General features: G+C 42.4%; 1 protein-coding gene across 1 annotated transcript in view; it reads right to left on the bottom strand.

The window, feature by feature from the left end:
• LOC113406153 (cytoplasmic tyrosine-protein kinase BMX-like) overlaps nucleotides 1-22167 on the bottom strand; it is a 32258-nt gene extending 10091 nt beyond the window's left edge. Inside the window, exons 1-9 of the mRNA XM_026649130.1 lie at nucleotides 22030-22167; nucleotides 20885-20989; nucleotides 19286-19367; nucleotides 17109-17228; nucleotides 14906-14973; nucleotides 10662-10840; nucleotides 3780-3842; nucleotides 2386-2445; nucleotides 924-978 (exon numbers count right to left, since the gene is read on the bottom strand). Coding sequence (XP_026504915.1) covers nucleotides 924-978; nucleotides 2386-2445; nucleotides 3780-3842; nucleotides 10662-10840; nucleotides 14906-14973; nucleotides 17109-17228; nucleotides 19286-19367; nucleotides 20885-20989; nucleotides 22030-22167 — 870 coding nt within the window. The remainder of the gene's footprint in view (nucleotides 1-923; nucleotides 979-2385; nucleotides 2446-3779; nucleotides 3843-10661; nucleotides 10841-14905; nucleotides 14974-17108; nucleotides 17229-19285; nucleotides 19368-20884; nucleotides 20990-22029) is intronic.
• Nucleotides 22168-23219: the final 1052 nt, after the last annotated feature.

Genomic DNA, 23219 nt, shown 5'->3' with positions numbered 1-23219 from the left:
GTTTCTGCTTTTGAGGGTGGTTTCCCAGGTAGGTGCTGAGATTCTGGTTTCCATTAGGACTTTCCTAGCAGTACATGTAGGAGCGACATTAGTCTTGTGCTGGAATTTGGTTGCTGTGTGGCTGGAACAAGACACTTACAAGTCCAGCTATGGTCTAAGATTCAATGCTGCAAGATGCTGCGCAACCTCCTGTCCCATTCAGATCGATGGGATTTGCGACTGTTCAGCCCCTGATTGGGCCATAGGTGACTAATCCTTCTACTGCCCCCGCCCCTCCTAGAAATACACAGTGATTCGCCAGGATTATACTTCCTTTCTGAACCTCTAGTGCAGGCAGCTGGGAAGGAAAATTGGGCCATGGCTCTGTGGAGCATGGTATGAGCTGCAAGTGGCTGAGCACCAATGGGACAGGCAGTACACAAGGAGTGAGTGTCACGGGAGCTAGGAGGTGTAATAGGTAAGTGTACTAGCTGCTGACATGTCATGTCTCCGATGGAAAGGAATATGACAATGCCATTGTCCAGTCGTCTCCGTTTGTGCATGTCACAGAATCCCCCCACAGTGTTCTCTGACTGGCAGTCTGTGCTCCAAAAAGACCAACATTTGAAATAGCAATTTAGAGTATTGTATGTCAGGAGTGAAAGCCATACAAGTGAAAGCTTTGGGGGAGGGCTCTGCCTGCCCTTTGCCTAGTTTAGATTAGTGCCATTACTTAGTCACCTCTACGGCCCTTACATTCACCCACAACCTAATTACTCCTATATCTTCATACTAAATTAATACCTATTTCAGTTTCTACCACTCTCACTGTAATACTAAAGTTATTTAAAGAGCATTAGCACCCTCTAGAGGTGAGGAGCAGCAACGATAACAATAGATTTAGAGAGAGGTTTAAACGTAGTTAATAAAGATATTTCCAGTACCTTCTGTCGCAGCAGTTGCTCTGACTGGGCCCTGGAGATATCACCAGCATACCAACTGCAGCAAGAAATATTGTTTACAGCATGATTTCCGAATAACAGTTTGGCAAAGTAGACTGATGAAAAACCCTTACAAGATGCCTCATTTTCAAATCTGCTTTTAAGCCAAAGTATCTATCTTACATAGCCCCCAGTAGTAGTAGTAACTGAGCGCCTCACAGTCTTTAATGCATTTATCCTTGCCACCCCCCTGTGAGGCAGAGCAGTGCCTCAGATGGGAAACTGAGGCACGGAGAGACTAAATGACTTGCACAAAGTCACACATGAGTGTCCTAGGCTAGTTCCCTAACCACTGGACCATCCTTCCTCCCTGATATAGATCAAGATACATTTGCAAGTTACATGTGATATCTAAGGTAATAGTTAAGTGTGATCTTGAGATAGCACGAAGCAGACAAAGATAACCTAAAAATATCTTCTGAATTAGCCTCCTAGACACTGAGATTCCCAGATGTTTATTCCCCATAGACAATACCTATAAAATTACATTATTAACAATAGATCACAGGACTCTGAGGGCCATATTTTGAGAGAATGAAGTAACTGCCCACCCCTATGTGTTTAGATGTCTAAATACCCATTTAGATGCATTATTGTGGGGAAAGTGTGAGCAAACTGTGCCTGCTGGGGGCCTCCCTCTATCCATGAAGATTTGTCCCTTGAGGGGCCACTAGCATGTTAAGAATTGCCCATTTTCAAACACAAAGCTCCTTACCAGTGTTTTTAATAAAATCTTGGATCATTAAAATTAAGCATCTGGGGTGGCCGCTGCCCCTCCACGTTCCCTTGCAGGGGCTTCGGGTCACTGAATCCATGTAAATACCTCACTCCTCTGGTCTTCTTCACCCTGACCTGTTTGAGGCCAGCAGGGCACCCTGCTCTGTGGCCTTCAGAGAGTGAGGATACTTTCTTTTTTGCCAACTCTGCCATGGAGAGCCCTGCATGCACCCCCACCCTGGGGGGACTTTCAATTGAAAAGCATCAACTGTGTGTAACTCCTGCAACATTCAAACCTCTTTGTGATGGTCAGGCTTTACCTTACATAATATGCTAATGAGCTGCAAGCTCCCAAAGGAAGGAGACAGATACTTCATACATGTTTTCAAGAGAAACTCCCCTCAGCCTCATCACAGGTGTCCGTGTTTTGTGAGCACACCCTTTTATCGGGGTATCAGACAGGCTTTTCTAAAAGCCTCCCCATCCGCTGCTTTGTTGGGTGAAAACAGACTCATTCCATTGGAAGCCTATGGAAGATTATTAATAATAAGGATGATTTGTATCACAGAAGGGTTGAGAGGAGGATAAGGGCTCCACTGTGCTAGGCACTGTGCAGACAGCTAATGGAAAGATGGTCCTTGTCCCAAAGAGCTTAAGGTTTACACGTGAAAACACTCCACATACTCACTCATGCTTAATGATGCTCTCCTCTTCTTCTGATGAATGGTCACTTCCGCTGGAGTTTCCCCTACAAAGTCGAAACACCCCATTGAAATCATGTAAATATGCAGACCTTCCTCAAGTAAAAACCCATATTAAATATATTCACACTGAACTAATGCTAGGCTCAGCCCAAAGTGGATTTTTCCCCCCCTTTAGGCAAATTTGAGGATATATTTCATTTTCTTTCCATTTCTTTTTTGGTTTGGTGAGGGTGAAAAAAATACACACTTTCCCATGGTAAAATACTCTAACCTCAGTTTTAGAGCTGCAGCTGAATGTTGCAAATGAACATGTTGCAGGTAGAAAGTCCTTTATAAGTAGTGATGCCTTGGCTAGCTGTGCAAGGAAATTTTAACTTGAGTTTTAAAAATTATCAATTGAAAAATCAGGAGCCTGCTCAGAGGGCATTCACTAAGACTTCTGAGGCGAGCCTAACGTGGCTCCTCCCCCTTTGTGATAATACCTAGCGAGCTTGGAGAGTAAAACACTCTCTCTGCCTGTCCTGCTAGGCAGAGGGGCTGAACCTCTCTGCTGCAGTTGTTATGAGGAGATTGTAATTGCCTCATTGAAGCTTACACAGAAATCCTCCAAAACCACAAAAGCTCAAAATCCTCCAATAAATGTTCTTAACATCAGGGACAGAATTAAAACAGCACATGCCAAAACAAGTTACAACAAAACAAATATCTGCCCCCCTCCACTTCCTAACCCCAACAACAAACCAACAATTTAGGATTCTGATTTTTACTGCATTCTACAGCAGTCAGGAAATTATAGGAAATTATACGATTACATTTAAAAAAAAAGTTGTAGGCCTGATCCAGCACCATTTACTTAGACAAATCTCTTTACAGTCTATGGGATTACTTAAATGCTCCCTGCAAATACTCAGGCAAGTGCTTAATTTTATGCACAACATAAGTGTTTGCAGGGCCAAAGATACTTAAAAAAAATTGGTCTGATCTGGCAGGCTTCACTTAAACAAAATCACGTTACTTTCTATGGGACTACTCACATGCACAATGTTACTCACATATGTAAATGTTTGCATGGTTGGGGCCTTAATAGTGAAGTAAGAATACATAGGGTGAAATCCTGGCCCTATTGAAGTCAATGGCAAAACTTCCATTGATGTCAGTGGGGCCGGTATTTCACCAATAATTTTTTTGCACTAAATATATATACAACAAGAAGATGAAGATATAGTCTATCCGATATCTTTCACGACACTTTATGCAAGGTATTCAGAAAGCCGTAGAATAGATCATAAACTAGTGAAACATTCTGGAAATGTGGCCTGGTCTTTCCTAAAATGGTGGGGTGAAAATTTAAGCAGTGAGTGGCCGGATGTTGATTTACCCAGGTTCATCATCATCCAGGGAGATCTCTTTCAGATAGGGACTTGGTGCGAAGCCTTCATTCCTGCAAATTAAACATTTCACGATTCAGTTATCTTGTATAATTCCATTTTAAATTTGATCTTTTCAAATAGGAAATGGTATTAAACAAACTCACTCACCAACTTTTTATAGTGTCAGAGAGATTTTCATGTTTAAAATATTTTAAAACAGTCCTAGTGTTTATATGCCACATAGAGGAATGCATAGGGAATGTTGTTGTTGTAGGAAATTACTTTTTAATACATTAAAACCTGTAACAGCCACTGAAATAACTTCCATCTTAGAGATCGGCTTTCTCAGCAGGAGGAGTGGAGCAGGCAGTTTGTAGGTAGCTCAATAATGTCTTGATGTACTAATGGCTGCCAGCAGAGGGTTCTCTGATCCAAAAACAATTCCAGACCTCAAAAAGTCAATGGCTGTACCAATCACTCTCTTTCAGGGTCAACTCAGTCAAGCATCTTTATGAAGTAAAGCAGCTAGGGCTGTGAGGAGGCCACCTGAGGCACTAGGCAGCATGGCAGGGCAGAGCTAAACTGTGTGGACTGAGGGGTTTTTCTGGTTGGAAACACAAGGCAACCGTGTCAGTTGCAAGCTGTGTCTGTTGGAGGGACAGAAAGACAGGACAGTAGCACTGAATGTGACCGTGACTAAAGCAGAGAGACTGGGCTTCTTGGGCAGAAAACTCAATGGAGTGGAAGACTTGAAGATTGCTGAGTAAGGGAACTGCCTGCTGTTTGTTTCTGCTATGTTAACGGAAAGAGGACAATGTGGGTCATTTGTTTGTTTCTGTAAATAAAAGAGATTACACCAAAAATATACCTAACTCATACTTTCAATTTCTCATCCTAATAGCAACGGCCCTCCAAGGCCCTGACTCCGTTTAGCCACACAGGTCAAAGGGAAACACTATGAATAATTCTCTTTCTCTCTCTCTGCTCTTTCCCTTTAGCTCAGGATGCTGTGTTTGAGCTCTGAGAGCCTGGAGCTGATTGCATCAGATGTATACATACACCACTTAGTCACCAACCAAGCAGTCATGCACTCTGCACTCTGTGCATTAAACTGAGTAGTCCCTCACACATACTAATTTGTTGCTGGCCTTCTACTTTCTTTGATTCCATGGGACGTTGTACAGTGTGACTGAATATCAAGCTGGGTACTGTGTGTTAGAAGCTAATGTTTCTTTACTTGTTTCTTTCTTTATTTACAAATTGTACTTGAATCAATGAGTTATTAGTGGACCAGCCAACTCCACTCAGTCCAAACTCTCTTCAGTCGGTCCGGGACCTCTCTCAGCTGAACATAGGTATTGCTCTGAGCTGGAGATTAATGAGAAAATACCTTCTTTTAATTTGCTGAAGGAGATTCCTCCCTTTGTGGACCACAAGGGAAATAACCAAGAAAATCTATAGATAGGGGTGCCCAGTCATTGCGGTAAAACACTAAGGGCTTGTCTACATGGGGGTTTTAATCCAGATCAAATCAAGTTAATCTGGTTTGAAAACACTTGTGTACGCATGACGCAACCAATCACTGTGTATTAATTCCTCATCTATCAAGAGTTCTGGAGTTGTCCTGCCCAGTGGACTAGGTTCACTTCAAATTATATTAGTTTGGTCTTTTGTTTGTGTGCATGCAATTGCTGTGCACCACTTTTTTTTGCATCCTTCCATTGGCAATCCCATAGTGCTTTGCAGGTTGACCATTATTGACCTGTCTGTTTACTTGTGTGCACTGCCTGCAAGTTTACAGGGTGTCCCTTCCCCCTTTTAAAAACTGGTGCAGAGCCAGATTTTGCTGTTTGCTCCTGGATCCCAGTGTACTATTCTGGTGATACCACTGTGATAGTGCTCCAGAAGCCCACACCATGCCTCGTGCAGCCCCTTGGATCTCAGCTGGGACCCTGGGTTTCATCACTATATGGGGGAGAAGCGTTGGTTCAGGAAGCTTTTTGCAGACAGCTACAGGAATAAGGAGTTTTTTGTGGACACTGCAAAGCAGATGTCTGTGAGGAGCCATGAGTGGGTTGCCAACCAGTGCTGGATAGAGCAAGCAGCTCAGGAGAAAATACATTGAAATGAGGGATAAAAAGAGACAATCTGGCAGGGGACATTTGACCTGTCCATTTTTTGATGAACTGGGCAGGATTCTACATGATTATAGTACGACCCTTCCCAGGCACTATTTGGAGCCTGCTGCCTGTGCTCTGCACTCCACCAAGGATGACCGGCTCAACCAGTTGGAGAATGTGCAGGAGGATGCCGGAGAGGAGCTGCCCTGGAAAGCCAGGATCTTTTTGGGACTCAGGATGCTGACGATGGCCTGCTGGAAAGCCAGCCCCAATCCTAACCTGCTACAATGGACCCTGATTCCTGCCTTGTATTGTCGGAGCCAGAGCCCAAGCCAGAAACCCAGGCTAGGACCGAAGAATCAGATCCCTTGAAGGGAACTTCAGCATGTTAGTACCTGTCCTTACAATTTATTATTATTGTTGGCAGATGTGAGTTAGGACCCTCCCTTCCCTACCCCCTTTTGCTGTTTCAAAATGGCACGTATTCTGACCCCCTGTGCCCTGTCCCGCGGCAGAGTTGAATACCGAAAGCATTCATTTGTGCAAAATCCCACCGTTTGTTGAGACAATGGTTACAGGAAAATAATTGGGGTTAGTTTTCATTGTTCATGTTAGGTATGAGTGCAAATTGCATGGGCGGACCAGGCTGAGGTACAAATGTCCTGTAACAAGCAGTTTAGTGGACAACCATAGCAGGGCCTTTCAGGTTTTCTCTGCGCTGTCTCCATGTCTGTAGAGGAGGTATAGCAGAACTTAAGACTGAGAAATTGCTGAATTTTGTTTAGCATGTTATACAGAATAGTCGCATGCCCAGCCCCATCCCCCCAGCATAGCTTGCAAGCCCCTTCCATTCCTGCAGCACTTCTGGGGGGTCCATCCCGGTGAACAACTTCACAGCGTATCTCGCTGGTCTGCCTTTTGCCTTTTTGAATAAGGCCCTTCTGTGCCTCCTAGTCACCCTCCTCAGCATAATGTCACTGAAAGTCAGGACAGCCTAACAGGGATGTAGAGAGGATTACAATCTAGCTCGCCCCCTGATGCTCCCTATAGCCCTCCCTTTGCACATTGGACACCATAGAAACACCTCCAGCACACAAACAAATCTGCAAAAGCAAACCTGGAACATAGCTTCGACCGCCCCACCCCTATCAACAGCCTGAAATCAGATACTGGACACTGAAATCCAAATGCAGTGGATTTTTTTTTGTGGACACTGCAAAGCAGATGTCTGTGAGGAGCCATGAGTGGGTTGCCAACCAGTGCTGGATAGAGCAAGCAGCTCAGGAGAATATACATTGAAATGAGGGATTTCTCTCCCATGCAAACCACTGACTATCTCTCAGGTTCCCCCAAGAATGGGAAGAGTCTCAAGGAGGAAAAGTCACATATACAAAGAAGCTATCATGACTTGTCTGGGATATAAACAGTACACAACTCTTTTTTTCCCCCGACTCTCACAACACCTGCAACAGCTAGACCATCAAGACCTCTGTATATTGCTGAGAGGCTGGTCAACCTGAAGGGGAGAAAAAGGAAGACTCGCGACGAGACATTAGCAGAACTCATGGCTGAGTCACAAAGGAAAACCTGACTGGCTGAGTACATGAGGACTGAGTGGGAGAAAGAAATGCAGCTCTCCCAGGAGATAGTGACAGTGGCCAAGAACAGAGACGAGAGAAAGCATGGCTGTGGCTAAGTTCAACACGGCCATGGCCAAGGAGCACATGGAAAAACACAGAAAGATGCAGAGGCAGCTCATGGATGCTATCCTGAGCTAGAATGCCCTCCTACAAAACATGATCCTGCTAGGCCAGGCCCGTAATTTGGGACCCTGGAAAAGGCTGGATACTGGGACCAGCAGCAATGCCTAACCTCCACATCCCCACAGGTGGGCTGCTGGCAGCTCCCATTCACTTCTCCGATCCAACCTCTGGGCACCAAGAACACTGACTCCTGGGAGCCCTGCAACAGCTCTGACAACTTTGAGCCATGGCCCTCAACCCCAGAACCCAGAGGCAAGGTGTATTCTCACCTGTGACTTTATGCATCAGGTGAAAATACAGTATTGTATTTGAAATGTTTGCACTGTTGCATTAATTAAAGGTTCATGTACAGTTGGTTAGCTAGTAGATTGGTTAGTTAAATACAAATACATTATTTTTCTATTGGCTTCATTAAAACCTTATTATTTGTTTTTGTTGTTGTTTCGTAATAAAAACAGTTCACAATGCATCCGTTATGAGTCATCATGGCATTTAACACAGAAAATCCTTTAGATAAAGCTGAAATAACTCATAGGGTTTTACATAAGTACACAGGGAACGCTACACTTCAACCACCTACACACAATCCCCCAGTGCTCGTAATGTCTGTGTCCCAGCACAACCCCCACAGGCTGCCATGTTCAGGCACAAGACTCAAAATATGAAAACAGGCATCCCTGGCAGCATTCTCCCGGCTGTTAGTGTTCTCTAGGGGATGCCCTGCTGGCTGCTCGAACCTCCAAGCAAGTCTCTCTTAACATCAGCCTCCCACCCATCAGCATGGTTCCCCCCTTTCTCCCCACCCCCGCTCTCACAAATATTGTGCAGAAGCATGATGTGCAGTTAAAATGCTTGGGGAAAAAATTCTGCAGCTTCCAACCTATTCCATAAATGGCACCATCTGCCTTTCAAATGACCGAATGTACACTCGACCCCCATTCTGCAATTACTGAGGCAATAGTTAAAACGTTCCCCCCTTCTGTCGCAGCAGCCAGTGTATGGCTTCATTAGTCAGGGCATCAGGGCTCCCAGAATAACCAGCCCATCCTCCACGCTATTAATGTCCACAGTGCTTCTGAGAGGGAACAGACTTTTCTCCATTAATCTAAATGGAACTGAGTTCCAAAAGATGCTAGCATTGTGGATGCTTCCAGAGCACCCCACATTTATTTCTGTCATCCTGCCATGGGAGTCAACTTGTCCTTGGTGCAGCATGGAGAAATACCCTCTTCTGTTTATAAATTCTGCAGCCTGGCAGGGGAGGGGGGCAAAAGATAGGCACATGGGTCCCATCACTTGCCCCTATACAGTTTGGGAACCCCATGCATGCAAAGCCATCAGTAATCTCCTGAGCATTATCCAGCTTCATGACCTGGTTAGACAGCACCTTATCAATGGTCTAGCAGAGAATGTTCCCAACGGTTGACTGCCCTGAACTGAATTGGTTGGCTACAGACTGGTAACATTCTGGGGTGGCCAACTTCCAGATGGCAACGATGACCTGCTTCTCCACCGGTGTGGGGCACAGCATGTTGGCCCGCTGTTGCTGCAGCTCTAGGGTCAGTTCCATGCAGATCTCAAAAAAGGTTCCCCATCCGGAAGTTCTATGGCCACTGCTGGTCACCCCGGCTCTGCAGAACGATCCTCTCCCACCAATCCACACTGGTTTCCTGAGCCCAGAAGTGGAACTGAATGCTGTGTAGGTGATCCAGGAACTTGTCCTCTTGTTCCAATGGCATCCTCCTATTCTTCTACCTTGTTCTGCTGCCACTGCTATAGAGTATCCCCTTGTTGCTGGAGGAGCTGTTGCTGATGCCATAGGATATTCTCCGGCTCCCACGTCATTCGCTTGGGTGGTGCAATGGGCGTTCGTCCGGCTCTGAGTGCTGTAATGTAGCCCAAGCAGCCTGTGCATACTCATGCTTATCACCATGGCGGTGTGGAGCATTGTGGGGTCCGTGCTGGACAACAGTATTTGGGAAATGTTGCGAGCCCGCCCAGAAAGGAAGTGTGGGGCGGAGATGGTGAAAACGTGATTCTTTTAAATAAAATTGAACCTGCCTGGCTTTCCACAATTCACAGTGAAAACAATCCCAGGATTCACGCTGCTCAGCAGTGAAGCACAGACATAGCCCTTGGAAATACATTCCATGGGACACCTCTGGAGAATGCTATATGCCCTCAGTTCGCAGCAAACTGCTGCCACGTGTTCACATGATGTGAACTGAAAACAGAACAGTTGTTCCATATGCACACTGTTGGTGCAACTCACATCCTGCAAGTTACCTGATGTGCAACAAAAAGCTTCGGGTTACCCCTTCCCAACCCCCCTGTCCCCCATGTGGATACACCAAAGGCAAAAAGTGCTTCTTTCCTAATAGTCTCCATTGATTCTAAAGCTGCCACTGCTATTGCAGGTACATACCAAAATAAAAACCACTAGAGACTGTTCAGATAATAGGCTGTTCAGTGATTATTGTCACTCTTGCCTGATCTGGTAGCTAAAATTCTAGTTATTTCACAGAGAGGAGTGGAAGTAGGTGAGATGGAAGGAAAGATGGGGCAGGACAGATTTTTGAACAGCCTTAAGGAAAGCAACCCCCCTTCTTCGTACATATTGTTATATGGTTTGCAAGTAGTGGACTTTTTGTGAGTCTTTGGAATGAAAATGATAAATCCTGAGGTGGCTTTACTTTCCTCTAAATGCCATACCAACCTGTTAAATACACATGCATCAGAGAGACACTCTATGTGTCAACTATATAAGATTGGGCTAAGAGTCAGAGAGGAGCTAGGAGCAAGGTAAAAGGAGAAAAGTATGGAGGAGTGTAGAGAAAATTAAGGCTCATGAGATCAGCTGGAGCAAGTTTAAAAAGCCACCAGGGTAGTTCTTAATTGGATCCTGGAATGCACCAGTGCCAGCAGGGTTGTTTAAGGATGGGTGTGATGTGGAATGAGGGTCATTACTGAACAAATATTCTCTATTGAGTGTGCAAAGTAAACTTACCCTTCCATGTCCCTTATTTGCCACCAGTCAGGATCCTCTTCTTTCAGAACATAATACTTGTTGTTCCGGACAAGCTGGATATCAGTGTTTCCTTTGGGTTCATAGTCATACTCTGCCACAGTGATCTTCAGCGGGGATTTACCAGGTGCTGGAACTGGAGGTAGACTGTCGTGCTTCAGCTTTTGAAGGCAGAGGAAATAAAATTACAATGAAGTGCATCACAGTAGAAAATCATTTTTGGCATTTATATTGCAGTTTGCATCTTCAATGAGCTCTGTGACTGCACAGAAATTAATGCAAGTTAACTAGAAATGCATGGTGTGCTGAAGTATTTTTTCCTTCCTTTGTTTTGAAATACATTCCAACAGCTGTAGTCCAATATAAATAATGAAATACAAACCAAACTCTGTTACAATAATATTCAAGGCTTGGTCCTGCTCTAATATATGTGGAGTTGTGTATTTTGTAAAATTAGCAACAGCACAGACCTTATGTTACAAGACCCAAGGAGCATGGTTTTGTACTATAGCCGAGAACAGGATTCAGCCCAATGGGTTAAAATTACACCAGAAGAGGTAAGGGCATTCTCAACTGAAGCTAACAATTTGTGAGCTCACAATGAGCTCAAACTGCAAAGGTTACATGTTGCAGGTAGCTCAGCACAGAAGATGAATTTACATAAAAGGGAATGGTAATAGGATTAACTGATACTTATACCTGGGGTACATCTACACTGCAAAAATAGGTGTGTTTCTAACTCAGGTTAGCTAACTTGGGTTAAAATAGCAGTGAAGACATGGCAACTTGGCATTTAACTTGGGTTAGCAGCTCAAGTTCAAGCCTATAGGTTACCCTGGGGTTGAACTCAAGGTACTAACCCAAGTTAAAAACACACCTTATTTTGCAATGTAGATGTACTTGTAGTGTGATTGTGAGTCATGAAGCGTAAGTACCTTCCACCATATGTAAATGTGCTGATAGCTGACCGTACTAAAAGACTCCGCTGTAATATTATACAATAGCACGTTGCATTTTTTAAAAATGTGCCTTAGATCAATAACAAGTACAATAGTCACTATTAAAAATGAAATCAGTATTAGCCAACTGTTACTGCACAGTGGTGTCTGTTATTTCCTTTTCTAAACATGGTATAGAAGAAACTGATATTTCAGATAATCAAGGCTGATTATTTTTCATGGAATAAAATGGGAAGAGTCAGGGGTTTGCCACAGCAGGAAATGCATCTGTTAGTTTAAAAGAGGAAAGTCATGGCACACACTTATTTTGCTGAATATTAAGTTGTCTGTCATATGGAATTATGAGAAAGTCAAATAATTGTTTAAAACTAGGCAATAACAAGCAGCTTAAAATAATTTAAAACTCTTAATCAAATCCAGTGGGCATATATAGATCTAAGCTTGTAAAAATTCCCAGAGGAGTCCTGGCTTAGCGGTGGGCTGGCTGGGATTATAAAAGCCCTGAATTTTTGTTAAAAAAAATCCTGTAAGTCGCGGTTCCAGTCTTGGAAGGCATGGCCATCACAAACATATAGATTTGCAGATAATATACCACCCTGAGCCCTAGTTGCCTTTCAGTGACGTCAGCAGGAGTTTTGCTGTTGACTTTCATAGCAGTAGGAATGAGGCCTAAAGATAACATTTTCAGAATGCTCAAGTCACTTAGGAGCCTAAGTCCCATTGACTTTCAATGAGACTTAGGCGCCTATGTGCCTGCCACTTTTGGTTACCAGCTTGGATTTGATGTGGAGAGCAGCACTGTGGATAAGTTCAATTTTCCCTAGAGGGATTGTGTGTGTGTGTGTATGTGTGTGTGTGTATGAGAAAGAGAGAGAGAGAGAGAAGAGCAGGCTAGAATCCTCACACTAAGGCCACAGAGTAATTAATAGTGGAACTCCTCAATGGCTATGGCTGCAACCTCAGGGATTCAGGAAGGGGGTAAGGGAATGACTGGAGTGAGGGCTAGGACTGGCCAGTGGATCTGTCCCTGCCCACCAGCTAGGAGGCGTGAGGGGGCAGGAGAGAAACAGCAAAGGCTACAAATGGGATGCAGAGGACTAAGCCATGAAAAGCTGCCTCTCATGTCAGGAAATAACTGCTGATCCCAAAGAGTCAGGAAACTGTCTGGTGGCTCCTCTGAAGGCACATTAATCCAGCTCATGGTCCCCAACTCCCATAATTGCTCCTGGAGTAGCCTCTTCTGTCAGGCCCCAGCATAAAAGGGCAGAGATATGGTGTTGGTCTGAGGAAAAGGGACTCCAGAGACCCAGGGACATGGGGAGAAGGACAGCACCAAGAACAACCCGGACAGGGAAGAGGAGGACAGAGTCCCCAGAGATTTGGAGGGAGGGTGAGGGGCATGATCCAACAGAGACTTGGAAGGAGGGTTAGGAGATTATGATGTTGGGTATGTTGAGCAATTTGAATGGGTAGTAAAAGGGGCAAAGGCAAAAAGGAGAAAGTTATTCAAAGTTGTGTTGGGGGCTTGCACTAGTAGTTGCTGGACTAAGTAGATGCTGCTCCCTGTCATTTGACAACTTTTGTAGTCCTGACCTGTGCCTTGTGACTGGGGCCAGGAAACAAAGTTGCTTTGTCTCTGACAAGCACTCCCTGCTTTTTAAATTTCCCTTTCAAAACATCTCCTTGATAATGAGCTGGGAAGTCCTAATAGGAGTCAACCTGTTCTGTGGCTGATTTGCATGACTGATAATATCTTTAGATAAACAAAATCCTTCGATAGGAGTCAGGGAAGATGGCCCATGGCATTTGAAACTTGTTTATTCACAGTCTCACTATCCTCAAACTTCATTATCAGAACCAGTGTCAAAAGCCCATTTGCTCAGTTAGAAATGCTTTCCAAGTCCCTACTCCCACAAAAATACTTAACCCAGCATTGCCAGTTCTTATGATTTTATCATAAGTCTTGTGATATTTGGTATGTTTATTAAATCCCCTGCTGCTGGAGTCAAGTTATTATGTGAGAATCTCAGCTTTCATTTTTTAAAAAGTTTCTAGCACTTGTGGTTGCAGAGAAAAGCTGGAAACTGTGACCTGAGTGTATCCTAGAGATTCAAAAATCAGAAGGTAAATAAAAAGAACCCCAAATGTATTTTTTGAAAAATCTCATTATTTTAAAGCCAATGTTGTGATTTGGGGGGAGGGGGGCTGAATGAAGAATTTTGAATCCCTGACATTGGCAGTACTGTTAGCCACCTCTTAGATGTATGACATATAATTGAACTCTTAGTCCCAAGCCCTCTCCCTAGTTCCAAGCCTGAGTGACTTGTCTGGACACAGAAACATTTGGTGGAGATAACCCCAATCCCCAGCTGTGGAACAACAGTGAAGCGGCACTGCAGTCACTACCTGGGCCTAAGTGCTGGAGTGACCTCCATGGATCTTGTGCTCTACAGGGAGGAAAGGACCAGAGAATCAGTGTAGTAGCAGATCCTCCATCCCCATCATGACTCTTGTCTCTGACAACCACCCCCGTTCCCTCTAACATGCCTCTGTACATGACTATAACAGGAGTCTCCATGGAGCTGGACTCTGTGGCTGGCAGAGGCTGCACATTTCGTGTACAGACACATGTAATCCTGCCCTCTCCCCATACAGGGGAACTGCAGCATTTCCACTCTGCAGGAGGCCCTCTGCACTTGCTGGACTGGGAAGGATTTGGGCTCTAGATAAACAATTTTGGGCCCAGGCCTGCTCTCACTGAAGCCTGTGGGGTAAAATTCCCATTGACTTTAATGGAAACAGGCACATAAAAGCAAATCTGTTCAAACAACTTCACAAGAAGCAGAGAGAACAGGAGTACTTGTGGCACCTTAGAGACTGAGGTTTGCTATGGCCCAAACTGACATCTGCACACTGCAATGCATTGAAACTATCTGAGACTTTTCCAGCTTTGCAGGCACTCCTGTGCGACAGCCCAGAGGGAAGCGTGGGCAGGGTGAGGAATGAGTGGAGAAAGGGTGGAACTGGAGGACTGCTAAGTATACTCTCCTGTCCTTCCCCGGGTTGTGCTGGTGGCCACTAAGGACATTGATGCTACTCAGTGATTAGGTTGGAGTAGCTTCCATTGAACAGCTGTCTGGGGGAGAAGGTTCCCCAATCCTTCCCCAATGGATCTCTCCATCATTTATTTGGGCTGGATGCTAGGGAGTGGATTTGCCCCCATAAGCAGAGTTCATTGTAGGCAGATACTAAAAGTTTGTCACCTACCAGTTTCCCAGGGACAGGAGGCAGCGGTTTCAGAGAGCTGGTGGTGCTAGGTAGACTCATATCTATAACTGGGGGGAAAGAAAAAATAACACAAGCAATTTACTGCATGACTCCAAGGCCATGCATGCAATAGGTTTTTCCACTTATGTAGCTCCACTAGTGGCAGCAGTGGTGGGACTACTAGAGTGGACACACAGCCCTGGTGATCACCAACATTTTACCTCCACGTTGGGTTAACATGCTTTAGGTAATGTGATAGTTAATATGTTGGAGGCTGCCTGGGATTCTCCCTCCGCTAGCCCTCTCACACTGTTGCTATCACCAGTGCACCTGCATCATCATCAATAGATGTTTTTCTGAAGCAAAGTTAGAGTAGACAGAACACCCTCTTGCATTCTGTAGTATTTCAGACAGAAACAAAGATTTTGATACATGGTGACGCTACTTTTTGGAAGGTTTTCTTTTTCTACTTACTACTGTGTGCAGAAGTCCAGTGGCAACCAAACAGTTATTTGTGGCAGTGTGTGGGTTTTATAACATTATTTGCATATATCATATTTGCTTTGGAAGTTACATACGGCCATTCAAATTACAAAAAACCAACAACTGGCAAATCTTTAAAATAGTAGGGCATTGTTTAGTGTTCCTCCACTGGGTCCATACATAGGACACTGATGTTAATACTAAATAGTGTAGCTAAATTTTCAAAAGGGGCCTCTATATTTTCACTTGCAATCTCACACATACAAATTGGGTACTTAGGGTTGCCTGTCATTTTGAGGACCCTTCTTGAAACAACTGGGGCCTGATTATCAGAGGGGCTGAGCATTCTCAATGTCAATGGGAACTGCAAGAGTTCAGCACCTCTGAAAAATCGGGCTTTCGATCTCTCAAGCGAGGCTCCCAAACCAGAGGCACTCAAAACAAGTGTCCACTTTCAAAAAATGTAAGCCTCAGCTATCCAATGTGCATGCAATAATGTGTTGTAAGGGGTGGGGGGGGGTGCTTACGAATATGTAGATCGTGGCATGCATCCATTTTGAAAATTTACTCCTCAGGTTCTTTATGGTGACTAATAAATGAGCTAAATAATTGTGATTAATTTCCAGTCCAGTATTTTTAAAATGTATATTTAAACAAAAAAATAAAATACATAAAATACTCCTTCATTCCGTAAATACATTGTTCCAACATACTGCAGGAGTCTGCAACTCAGATACACCATGTTTGTTTTTAAATGGTTCACAGGAAAGAAATGCACAAATGCTCTATGAGGTCCTGGAATGTGCATTATTTGAAACAACTGCTCCCTAGAACCATTTTGTGGAGTAATTTGACTGGCAAGTTTCCCTAACTAAACTTGCTCCTCAGCACAATACATTTTATAAAATTAAAATGATTTTTCAGCTATTCTTTTGATTCCCCTGTGCTTATTGTAATCCTATTTCTTATAAATGCACATTCCACAGAGTACCAAAAATAGACTTGTGGGGGAGAATATAGCATTGTTTAGAAAAGTAGCGACCATAAATATGAATATAATGAAAAAAATCAGTTTTACTTTGGATTTATTATGAAGTTAAATTCTTTATAACTGACACACAAATGTTGCTAGTAGATTATTTGGCTGTTTGGACTCAGCCATAAAGACAAGTTCTGATATTTTTTTCTCCCACTCCCATAACAACAGCAACAACAACTCAGCATACTAAGTCGAAGTAAAGAGAAAGGATTTCTTTTTGGTGCATTTTGGAGGAACAGTAAAAAATTGTCATGATCTCAGCATGGGTATTGCACATACACGTCTACCCCGATATAACGCGACACGATATAACACGAATTCGGATATAACGTGGTAAAGCAGTGCTCTGGGGGTGGGGCTGTGCACTCCGGTGGATCAAAGCAAGTTCGATATAACGCGGTTTCACCTATAACGCGGTAAGATTTTTTGGCTCCCGAGGACAGTGTTATATCGAGGTAGAGGTGTACTATATTCTTTCCCCCTAGCCACATTATCAAACTACATAGTACAATTGCAATGCTGTTAAAAGAAGTTAAGAACAAACATCAAGAGGAATAATTGATCAGATTTTTATATTTACCACCATTGATTACAATTATCCTTGTAGATTTACCAATATCATGAAAAGCGCCATTAAGAATAACATATCAAAAAGCAAATACAAAGAAAATGGCTCATTACATTTCTCCCAGATGGTACATCCAGGGGCTGCTTTACATGTCTGGTTGCAGCAGAGAAACTTCCCATTGGTAAAGAATTCTTTGTGATACTTGTTTAGTAAATCCGGATTGTCTTTAATCTCTGGAGCGCACAGGACGGGAAGAAGAAAAAAAAGAACTTTAAAAGGTTTGCTGGTAGCATGTTTTCAGTAAGCAATACAAACTGATACAATAAAAGAATTCAGTAACAGTGAATCAAGATCATGGAGGAGATGTGCATTTTATAAAGACTTAAAGACTTTCCTAGACTGTCCTAAAGCCCATTTAACTGTGTTGAAAAATCTAATAAAACATTTTATGTATCAAAAATATGAAGAGTGATTTCATTTCTAATTCATATTATAGAAATAAACTAGACAAACTATAGGTGTTCAATACACCAAATGGCAAATTACAGTACAAAACTGACCTGTTAAATGTAACACTTTCTATTTATCAAACCTCTTAAATAAACATTTTTTACTTGTATATAAAAAATAATCCAGTATTCTATAGAAATGGCCCAAAACAGTATAACTGGCAATAGTGACACTGTAGTTTTTTGAATCAGTGCTGTAGTATTTGTTTTAAAAGATAATGAAACAAATAATTTTAAAAGTGTAGAGCAAGAGTTTATAAATGATTGCTTAAAGTTAGGCTCCTAAATCCCTGGTTAGGCACCTGAATTTACAGCCAGGTTTTCAAAAATGCTGCGCACCCAGAAGCATGGGAGCTGCTGCATAATTGTTCAAAATCTTGGCCACAGAATTTTACTTGTTTTTACAGCTGAACTTTATTTTAAAAGTTCCTTAGAAAATTGTAATCACTTTGCTATAATGCACGTCACAAGATTTATGCAATATTTCACTGAACAAGTGGTATTCCTCACATACTCTCTTTAAAAAACCTTGTTTGAATAGCACTCTTATTAACATGTTCAGCTGAGAATATTGGACCAAATCCTGAGGTCCCAAGGTCAGATCTTTCTCCCATCAGGAAAAAGACAATTTAGGGGCAGGGCCGGCTCCAGGCACCAGCTTACCAAGCAGGTGGTTGGGGCAGCCACTTCGGAGAGGGGCGGCACGTCCAGCTGTTCGGCGGCAATTCGGTGGATGGTCCCTCACTCCAGCTCGGAGCGAAGGACCTCCCGCCGAATTGCCGCCGCAGATCGCAATCGCGGCTTTTTTTTGTTTGTTTGTTTTTGTTTGGCTGCTTGGGGCGGCAAAAACCCTGGAGCCGGCCCTGTTTAGGGGACAATAAGCCCCATGAAGAGACAAATCCTGGAGTTTCCATGACATAATTCTGTTGGGTGAATGGAATGAGCAGAGGATTCAGCTACCAAAAACTCAATCTGCCAGAGATCAGGGCCATGAGTGGGGAAGTCTTTATGCCTCCAAACTGCCTACTGGTTTCCTGTGGTTCTTCCTTATTCCCTTGCCAGTCTGGATCCCTGCTGGCTTTCAAAACCAAATTTTTCTTCAGAAGGATTATTCAAAAGAATCTGTCCCTGGTTTCTAGAAGAAACATTGCACGTAGCCTATTGGAGCCTCCCACTTCTGCCCAGATCGTCCAGGGACAACGTTGCAGTGGTAGGTAAGGAGAGAGCCACACACTCAAAGTCACCTCCACCCATGGGCCCACAAGAGACAACTGGGGGATAAACAGGGCCTGACCCAAAGTCCATTAAAGTAAATGGAAAGACTCCTATTGACTTTAATGGGTGCTACTGCAATGTGTAGTATGTGGATGGACTCCTCCTCCCCTAAGGATCCTATTGACTTCACTGTGGTTTACGGGACCCAGCACTCTGCCTACACACTACTTATTGGATGGACGGAGCGTTGCTCAGTTAAAGGCCATGGAAAGAATCAGAACAAACTAAGTAAAGACTAGAGTTGGTGGGGAAATGCCAGCAGGGAAATTTTGTGAATTTTTTCCTCCCACCATTTTTCATTGAAATTTTTGAAATGTTCTCATCCACTCCAGTCCTGTTGCATGGAGGAGCGAGATTGCAGCTGAAAATGGCTGACAAAACCATTGCATTAAAATAAGAAACTAGATTCATCTACTCCCCTTATTCAGATGATTTCTCTGAACTCACAATCTTCCCCCCCATGTTAGAAAAAAGTTACTTCACAAGATGGTAAAAACAAATGTTACCTTTATGTAAAGCTTTCAACCACTGATTTCGGCTCTCTTTATTTGCTGCAAAGACATAGAGAAGGCCATCCTTGTATACAATCTAAAAGAGGTGGAAAAACAATTCATTCTAGTTATCCTGTTCTCAAAGTTCATTAGCTTTTTTTTTTTAAATAAAGACCTAGAGTAACGGAAACAAAGAAGTAAAGGACTTAGAAACCCAAGGATCAAGCTCTGCAGGCCTGTTCACACCAAAATGCATGCAGCCCAGGCAGGGTTGCCAATGTTAGTTGCATGTATTCCTGGAGATTTCATCACATGACATAATCTTTAATTAAAGATTAATCTTTAATTCCTGGAGACTCCAGGCCAATCCTGGAGGGTTGGCAACCCTAAGCCCAGGACAGTGATGAGGCAGAACAGAGTTAAATAATTATACTCCCATTTCACATGAAAGTGAGCTTGCATTATGGGCCTGAACCAATCCTGCTCCCAATGGCAAAACTCCCTTTGGCATTAGTAGGAGAACAATAAGACCCTAAATTCAGTAACTTGCACATTCTCATCAGAAATGGGAAGTACACTATGTACCTTTCATTCCTTCCCCATCCTCTCTCCCCCATATTTGAGTGTATTAGATGCTCATGAGAGTAACAAACTAATTTAATATAAAAATACTATTTAATGAGGGTTAGGAGTATTCAACCTGAGATAAATCAGACAGTGATAACACTGCTGCCCTCTCTTGGGGTTACCCCCAGGGGTAGCAATTGTTGGGTGGCAGTTAATTAATGAACTCCTCTGCTGCCCAGGTCATGCACCCTTTCCAAGCCACTGTTGCCCATTTTAGACTATAGCACCCCACCCTTGGCACAAAGGGAAGTTGCAGCTGCTTTGCACTATTGTATATTCTTCTCCTCATGGACTTTCCGCTTCCAGGACTCTCTGCTCTGGCATAGGCTCTGGAATGAATCTATCTCTGAGAATTAACACATACAGTACAAATGACAGCAAAGTCAAGGTTATGGCTTTTGCAGCATATATGACTTTGCTTCCATACACATATGTAGTATTGGTATTACTGTATATGTTGATAAAGATAAGGTTTAATAGAGATGTGCAATTTAGATGAGGTACAATTGCTGAGGGAACCGTAACTTTGAATTTCTGGACTCTGGTGCATTTAAATGGTCAACCTATAGTTTCAATATCAAAAGGCCAAGTTCTGCACTTCTTTTTGCCACTAAAGTGAAAGGAGGTCAGGTGGGGAAGGTTAAAAAGAGAAAATGAATTGTGATCAGTATTGCACAACAAAATAAACATATTCAATATTCAAATACATGCACCATTCGTGTGTGTGTATAGGATCACACCAAAATAAATAAACTATTATACACACATGAATGCACAAACAGACAGGTCCTGATCCAAATTCCACTGAAGTCAATGAAAAGACTCCCGTTGATTTTGATGGTCTTTGGGTCAGGTTTATAGTAACAAGGATTCATTTCCAACCTGCTGTAAGTTTTTGTAACAGTCAGCAGTGACACAAGCCCTTATTTGTCCTAAAATATAATGGTTCACCACAGTAAAGATCAGTTTTGTATTTCGTGATCTTACCTGAAACGGAAATTGTCTCTCCAAAGGTGCCTGTTCCTCATGATTCACTGCCTCAACACATCGAATTTTCTTAATGTCAATTGATCCTTTTTTGCTTCCTTTTTTCTAAGAATAAAAGCCAAAGCAGGACTACTCATCATTCTAAACACAGGACTATTGTCCTCAAATCAAAAATACTTTATGGTCATGACAAGTTTTATAAAAACTTAATCACACTTAATCTAAGCTGTGTGTAATTGCACACTTCAGATTGGGTAAAGTAGAGTTCCACTTTTGTTAAACTGTTTGGGAAAGACATTGAAAACCTTCCGTTGTATCTTATCCTGCAATCCATATTCTGACCAAACTCCCTTTGAAGTCAAGGTATAAAGACAACAGGATGGGCCCTACATCTGGTACATGAACTTCGGTAGTACAATGCAAAAGCAGAGATGGAGGATATAAAATGCAAAAGTCTCTAATGGGAAATAAGAGTCTGATTTTGTATTACATTATTTTGTTAAGATACTGGCATCGATCCTGCCACCCTTATTCAGACAGTGAGTTGTAACTAACAGGAGTAATCCAAATGTGCTATCAGGAGTGCAGATGGTAACAATGTATTTTAGTTGCTTCAGAGCTATCTCTGAATGCACAAAAGAGGCCACTCTGCTGAAAGTCCAGACCATTTGTTTGATACATAATCACTTTTTAAAATATGATCACGCTTTAGCCTTTTACTTTATATCAGTTATGGGCCAAATTCTGCACTGAGCTATCTCCTGTACAAATGACTTGAAACCAATGCCAGATATAACTCACCACAGAGACCCTGATTCAGGAAAACATCCCTATTCAAGGCATGTGCTTAACTTTAGGCATGTGCCTAAGTCCCATTGACTTTGATGAGATTTAAGCATATGCCTAAGATTAAGCATCATTAAGTTCTGTGCTGAATAGGGGTGGACTTAAACACATTCTTAAGTGCTATGCTGAATCAAGGCCAGATTTTGGTCCCATACCATTTTTAAATCCCACTTGGAACAAAAGATATCACTACCCCTACTATATGATATCTAATCAAAGCACATTGAGGAAAAAATCCAGAGGCATAAACTTACTTTAGAAAAATATGTACCTCTGTAGTTAAGAAAATGATTTCTCACCTCTTTGTCATATTCATAGTAAGAGAGGTTTGTTTTTGTGAGAACAAACAGTCGTTCTTTGTAATTAATTGGTGAAATTTTTTTCTTCTGTTGCGACTTCTTTAAAAGAAGCTCCTCTAGAATTGATTCCTGCTCCATTTTATTGCCCTAAAAATTGGAAATAGTCGTTTTAATAATAATAGTTGTTAAAAGATTAACAAAGGCAGCTATGTCCTTTACTAATGGATTGTAAAGCATGTTATAAAATGAATTTAAGATATATTTATTGCATGTTCTAACAAGCGTTATGAAGAGTGTATTTTATATTTTATAAACAGCTATGAACGGTTAGTTTTTCTGCTCAGACAAAAATAAACATGTTATAGGAAATTAAAATTTAAGATAAAACTGTAGCTCCAACTAAGACATTTTCAGTTCTTTTGTTGCCTGAGAATTTCTCCCTTTAAAGTCTTGCACTGTCTGGCAAGGAATTGAAGCTATATTAAGCACAAATGTATCAGATCAGAGACACAGGAAGAAAGTAATTATAGCAACAAACACACAATCCTTCATATCACAGATGAGAAAAAGCATAATTGATCACAGTGTTTCCTGGACTGGTAATTTCTAATTTCTTTCTTTGCACTGAAAGAAACATATGGATATGAAACAGAACCATTCAGGTAAAGAAATGTAAAAAAGTGAAAATATTATTATATGATTATTAATATGTATTAATCTTGTTATTAATTATGCAATAACAAGTGAAAAGAGGAGCGAGACCCTTTAGTTTTTAAAACTATTTGTGTTTAAAGTTACTTACATGGGTGTTGCACTTACAAGAGGAATTATGTCCTTTGTCTTTTGTCTGCTTGGTGCTCCAAAGGGAAGTGTCCTGCTGACTTACTCTCCATCACGTTCTTATCAAACCTGGAATGTTTATCAGAAAAAAGATATTTGCATGCCACTCATCACACCCATTCTGTCAGAACACATATAGGTGTGTTTTCTGTGTTAGCATATATTTTGCACAATTCCATTTTTAGCCTTGATACGTTTAAGTCAAGGGGGTTTATGGCCTCTGAACAATTCCTTGTAGTGTCTGCAATCGAGATACTGCGACGTTATGCTAGTGCATTATAAAAGGAAGAGTAGCTAGTCTGTTTTCACTGCCTATTCTCATGAAAAGGGTCGTAAGCTGTGGGCGGGGG

The sequence above is a fragment of the Terrapene carolina genome, unplaced genomic scaffold (assembly GCF_002925995.2).
Source record: "Terrapene carolina triunguis isolate 2854851 unplaced genomic scaffold, T_m_triunguis-2.0 Scaffold23, whole genome shotgun sequence".
NCBI lineage: Eukaryota > Metazoa > Chordata > Testudines > Emydidae > Terrapene > Terrapene triunguis.
Note: the sequence above shows the minus strand (reverse complement) of the source record. Positions and strands in the feature narration are given on the sequence as shown.